Raw genomic sequence first — 6339 nt, 5'->3', positions numbered from 1 at the left:
GCAACTAAAATATTAAACAAAACAAACCCGGGATAGTTATGTTTAGTGTTGGAGGTGTTGGAAATGAACAAATGTGTGAATATAAACGACAAAATTAAGGTGACTTTAATGGGACAAAGGCCAAATTTGTCACATTGTCATTTTACGTTTCATCTTAATAAAAACATTTGTGGAAAAAAATCTACTTAAAGGCCTTCAGTTACTATATTTCAACCTTTATTTAGTCAAAAATGTGTTGAAAATCTAAATTTACAATAGTTTCACTAGTCGAGTTTCTACCATAGCTGAAAACTTTTACTCCACAACATTAAGTCTGCAACACATAAAATGCTTTAAAAACTTTTCTAAATAATCCACAGAACAGTGACAGCGATGTGTAGGCTGCAGTTGAAAAGTTCTGATAGAAGGAAAGCTAAATCGCTAAAGCATACGCCGGAGATGTCTACGAGACGTGCTCATGTTAATCGCATTCATAATGATTTGTAAAAACATGAATAGTCATTTGTCATTGTGCACGAGGCAGGAAGAGCACAGAGCGTCCCACTGTAGTGCAGATGTTGATTTTTCCTCTTCTGGAGCTATTTTCAGAGTATGCAAATAATCCCTGGAACGATTGACACCAAAGGTCGTTAATTAACATAAGTCAATTCGGCTGTGTTTCTTTTGGGAAGGAGGAGGAAACTGTATCTGCGTTTGACTTCCTACCCCCAGGAACAAGGCAGAGCAAAGCAACTGTTCTCTGGGGTGGAGGAGACAAAGTTTGAACTAAAATTATGAATAGTTCTTGAATAGCGGCAATAGATTAGGCAGTGGCTCAGTGACGGGAAATCTGATCTCAGCTCTGACCTACATAATGTTGTTGTGTCCTTGGGCAACACCATAGATCGTATAGAGAAGTGGATTAAGTGAGTGTGAAGTCACCAAACGGCGTTCAGCTCCGGTCAAATGAAGCTCATCGAGGCCAGAGGTTATAGCGTCGAATTTGAAGCAGCTACAGCAACGAAAGAGCCAATCCGGAGTGAGGCTGTTGAAGGTAACGCCCCCTTCCTCACACCACTGGTTTAGCAATCAAACCTGTCGCTAACGCTATTGGGAGTGACATCTGATTTGCCTATTATTAATGTTTACAACTTGAATCAAGGACAAAATAGCGAAATAAACGCACCAGGATCATGTAGAGCGGGTTAATACGAACATTTTAACCTCCTGAGACCTGGCACATTTTGGGTCGTCTAGGCCACCGTACAAATTTTTTGAAGAACAGCAACAATGCAAATATATTCAATTTAGATTTTTTTTTAACAGTTTAGAATGTTTAGAATTTTTATTTATTATAATTTTTTTTTTTTTGTAAAGGCACATCTGTCAGCAGCTCTTCACATTATTCCACATTGTTCCAAGAGACACAATTGTTTTTTCTCATTTTGTTTTTACATCAGGACAAATGTTGCTGTGTTCAGGGTCTTAATAAGTAGTTTTTGCAAATCATTATCCAAATGTTTTATCAAAATGGTTAAAATGTGCAGATATGATGACATAATTCTTAGTTTTTAACGCTCATCAGGTCCAATCAGCCTAAATAACAAAGATAATTTAATAAAGCAGGTCGTGTAAAGAGCTCAGGTCTCAGGAGGTCATGTCTGGGTCAGTCTGCCATCAGTCTGCCCCAGGACAGCTTTGACCATGGAAGTCGTTTACCACCACCCGGCAGTGTAGCGTGGATGAATAATCAGAAAATCAGAAGCGAAAGATGCTTAAGAAATGCGTCCATCTCAAAATACTCAAAATAAAGCAATACCCCTGTAGAAATAAAAGTAGTTCACGAAATTTGTCAAAAACTGAAGGAAGCTGCTTCACATGTAAGAGTTTGTGTATAACATCTGAATTAAAATGTAAAAATAATGTTATTGTACAGGAAACGCACATATTGGGTAATACAGACGTGGTCAAACTTTGGTCAAACTTTCCACCAAAACGCAAAACTTCAAAAACTCTGTGCATTATTCAGTCGTCGTCAATGCCTTTTGAGTGACACTAATAAAACAACCAAGAAAACGATCTTTGACCCGATGCATCATTCTGTCTGTGTACTCTGCGGAGGCTTCTGTTCCTATATTCTCGCTCTCCTGTAATGAACGACTGAATGCATCTTCCAGCTCGCGGACCCTGCAGCAGTAGTACAGTACTGTATGTAGGCTAGTTCATGTTGCTTCTCCTGGGATGGTGCAGACTTTAGCAACAGTAGAGGCAGAACACATCACTGTCTGGAGCTCCCGGCTTGTTAATAAGTCATAAAGTTTGGCTATATAAAGAATGCATCTGCTGCCACAACAGACCATTGATCCGAGCTTTACTTCAGACGTAGGCCCACGTGTTTTATTCATACGACAGATATTTGTTCTTTGTTGTTATCGTGGCATATGGCGTCCGGATATGGAGAAAACATCCTTAAAATCAGTTAGTTACAGGCAGCGGCTTTGTTTTACTTTGTTCATGAGGTGGACTACAGGTGGTTTAGGGGAAAACGGCGGCTAATAGTTCAAACGTAGAAGCTGATTTTTGTTGTTTTTCACGATGCACAACAACGCAAATGGTGAATTGAGAGAACAAACTGGTCATTTATTACAACTGTTAATTGTTCTGCGTCGTTATTATTAGATTTCTGACGTCGGTGAAGCAGTAAACACGTGACGTAGCTTAAATTGACTGGGCCACACGTTGTTTCCGGTCGCTTTTTGCTAAAACTATCGCTAAAAATGTGCACGTGTGTAATTTAAGTTGGCGTTTTAGATAGTTGTGGATGATCTACAAGCAAAAAAAAAGGAAAATGGTGGCACCTTTTGCTGTTTTTGAATGTTTAAAATTTGTTAAATGGGAAGCGCTACTGTCCTAATTAGCTCATATTAGTCTTATTTTAGTCTTTTTTTTTTTTTTTTTTTATCCGACTAAAACTGAACTGAGCTCATCTTCCATAAATATTTTTCAACTTTTTACCATTTTTGCATGTTTAAAATTGATTCTTTGGGAAGCGCTACTGTCCTAATTAGCCTATATTAGCCTTTCTTCACTCTTTTAAAAAAAAAATGTTTAGTCCGATACTTTTCATGTTGATTCACTAAAACTGAACTGAGCTCATCTTCCATCAATATTTTTCACCTTTTTACTATTTTTGCATGTTTAAAATTGGTTATTTGTGAAGTGCTACTGTTGAAATTAGCCCATATTAGCCTTTCTTTACTCTTTTTATTTATTTATTTTTTATTTTTAGTCCAATACTTTTCGTGTTGATTCACTAAAACTGAACTGAGCTCATCTTCCATCAATATTTCTCACCTTTTTACTATTTTTGCATGTTTAAAATTGACTCTTTGGGAAGCGCTAATGTCCTAATTAACCCATATTAGCCTTACTTTACTCTTTTTTTTTTTTACATTTAAAAATTATTATTATTTTTTTGTCCGATACTTTTCGTGTTGATTCACTAAAACTGAACTGAGCTCATCTTCCATCAATATTTTTCACCTTTTTCCTTTTTTTGCATGTTTAAAATTGGTTATTTGTAAAGCGCTACTGTCCTAATTAGCCGTATTAGCCTTACTTTACTCTTTTTTTTATTTATTTTTAGTCCGATACTTTCATGTTGATTGGTTGAAACTAAACTGAGCTCATCTGCCATAAACATTTTCCACATAACGACGGCAAAGAGTTGAAACGAGCCTTACGAGCTTTAAACGTTTTTACTTTTGCTTTGGTGCAGTTTTGTAGCTTGGAATTTGAACTTTGACCTCTTCAGTACTATGTCATGCTTTAATTGGACTCGGGGATCACTTTTTCCACTGCGTAAAGTGCTTTTTCGATGTTACGTTCTGTCCATTCAACAGGAGACGCGCCGCTGGAGCTGACCCGCACTTCGCTGACACTTTTATCTGTCCGACGTCTCCGAGGTAAAGCTGCTTTTATGTGAAATCTACCTTTACTACTGTTTACTACTATGACCACATGTTCGTTCATAGCGTCCAGTCTATTTGAAGTTACTATAGTCCCATTGTTTCCAACTGTATTTTCAGGACTGCAAAGTGTAAAGATGAACGTTGTACATGAGATTAAAGTATTTCAGATAAGGTAAGACATTTAAAAAGTACCGCATTTATTGTACGCAGCTCAATAAACAAAGACAGAAGGTAAACTATTTGAAATAAAACAGCTGCAGATCATTAAATGTGAAAATACTACAAAAGAGACTGATATTTGGCACCGATTGTACAGAACACGTCAACATTAAATACTTTTAGTTCACTCTTAAATGTTTAGCTGTTTATTTGAGGCGTTTGTGTTGTTTGCATTAGCCCATTAGATTAATTACCGCTCTCATCCGCGCCCATATCCCATCAGTCATTGCTGTTTACTTGTTCTACGTTGTGAAAGATGGTTATAAATGATTGTCCGTCACTTACTGATGTATCCTTGTGTATCCTTAAGGGAAAGAACAGTTTCACGTGAACTTGTCGAGAGGCTGGTGATCTGAGTGCACTTTAAACATGTTTTAACTTCAACTCAAGTTAATTTCGCATCTTCATTGCTGTCTCATATCGGACTGTCACTTTCTGTGCAGTAATGTTGCAAATAAACTTTAAAAAAAACTTTACTTCCTTAAAAATGGAGCAAATTGCTGTATAATAGTCCAAAAATATTGGTATCTAACTTTTTTTTTTTACCCATTTTAAGTTCAAATTAAATATGAGATGGCAAATTTTTATCTTCCAAACATTGACAATAACCGCAAACTGTTTCAATTCAGCACTGGAAAATAAATGAGACATTACTTCTGATGGAGCGCTCCAATCTAACTTTTCAATTTCCTGCTCCCTGCTGCAAAGAGAAGTCATTAAGGAGAGTATGTATAACAGAGACACACTGGGACAGACAATACTGTTCTGCTCTGTGTTTATGTTGAAGAGTTTATGGTCTGATATGATCCTGATGAAGGTGAAGACTGCACTTTTCAGCCCATATGATGCTACAGTAAATATAACAACGATAAAGTTTTATATGAACCAACAGGTGACATGTGCAGAGTTTTATCACTGAATTTGGGCGTCTCATTTTTTATGTAACTGTCACTGTTTATAGGACAGACATAGTCCCAATCCAGGATACCACCTGGAGAAGTAGGGGGGCACTGTCTGTCTAGAAACAACAAGGCATTAGTCAGGAGCAGAGTGACTGAGATCAGCACCACGGACAGCGCAGGGACGCAGCAGTTGGACAGTTCTGATCCTCTGCGCGCGGCTCTGCGCTGGAACATGGAGGGGAGTTTTCACAGGCTGTTGCTGGTTGTTGCTGGTTTACTCGAGGATGGCACAGTGAGGAATCTGCACAGAGTGTGCTCCTCTTATTTGCACGAGCAGGACAGTCTTCCTCTACGCGATCCTTACATCATCTCCCCATTGGAGGGAGCAGAGACTGAGGAGAGACTGAGGAGAGGGAGAGACTGAAGAGAGGGAGAGGGGCAGAGAGCCCGCGCACAGACTGAGGAGAGGGAGAGACTGAGGAGAGACTGAGGAGAGTGAGAGAGGCAGAGAGCCCGCGCAGTCGAGCTTCTCACACTGCTCTTGTGCGAAGCCTCTCTGACGGACCGCTGCTGTTTGCGCCGCTACGCAGTTTATTTGACTGACTCCCACTGCGCCCTGCGCGTCCACGCCGCGATCATGCACCGGCACCATCCTGCCCGGGGATTGTCATCGTTACTGCCGGTCGCTCTCTGGATATTCAGCGGGGTGCACGGGATTTTGCAAACAACCCGTAAGTTGTGATTTTCATTTCTGGCTGAGAAGGTTCGGGTCAGGACAGAGTGTGACTCCAGAGCAAAGCGGGGACGCTGCAGCTGCATGTGCTCCTGTACAGGCTCCTGTACGGGCTCCTGTACGGGCTCCTGTACGGGCTCCTGTACGGGCTCCGGTGGAGCCAAGCCCAGACCCAGAGCTGGAGATGTGCCGGTGTGGAGCTGTATCGCGGTGGAGTTCCACTGGAGTTTTCAGTGCATGCCTCTGGTGCTCTGAACTTGATTCATTCCATGTGAACATGAGCTGTTGGAGAGGGCTGTGGTATTTATGAAACGTTCGACTTCATTTGTCAGTGCAAAGCGTCAGAGTTGTGACATGTCCACGCGGTGCATGAGTGTTTAACGTGGCTCTGTTGATTTCCGTGAAGTCTTTTTGTTTAGTCCAATCACGCGTCAAACTTTGAGCTTTAATGTGCTGTGCGTAAAGAGGGACAGTGCCGTTTGTGTTGTCAGTGTGAATATCTCAGTCTTCAGCAGTGAGTACGTCAGGAAACACT

The 6339-nt window shown here is 40.3% G+C and overlaps 1 protein-coding gene across 1 annotated transcript in view; it reads left to right on the top strand.

Moving 5' to 3' along the window:
• Window positions 1-5495: 5495 nt before the first annotated feature.
• The window catches only part of cntnap2a (contactin associated protein 2a), a 488742-nt gene continuing 487898 nt past the window's right edge, over window positions 5496-6339 (top strand). The window contains exon 1 of the mRNA XM_033985829.2: window positions 5496-5802. Within this exon, the coding sequence (XP_033841720.1) occupies window positions 5709-5802 (94 nt within the window). The 5' untranslated portion in view covers window positions 5496-5708. The remainder of the gene's footprint in view (window positions 5803-6339) is intronic.

Source organism: Periophthalmus magnuspinnatus, chromosome 20 (genome assembly GCF_009829125.3).
Source record: "Periophthalmus magnuspinnatus isolate fPerMag1 chromosome 20, fPerMag1.2.pri, whole genome shotgun sequence".
Classification (NCBI taxonomy): domain Eukaryota; kingdom Metazoa; phylum Chordata; class Actinopteri; order Gobiiformes; family Gobiidae; genus Periophthalmus; species Periophthalmus magnuspinnatus.
Note: the sequence above shows the minus strand (reverse complement) of the source record. Positions and strands in the feature narration are given on the sequence as shown.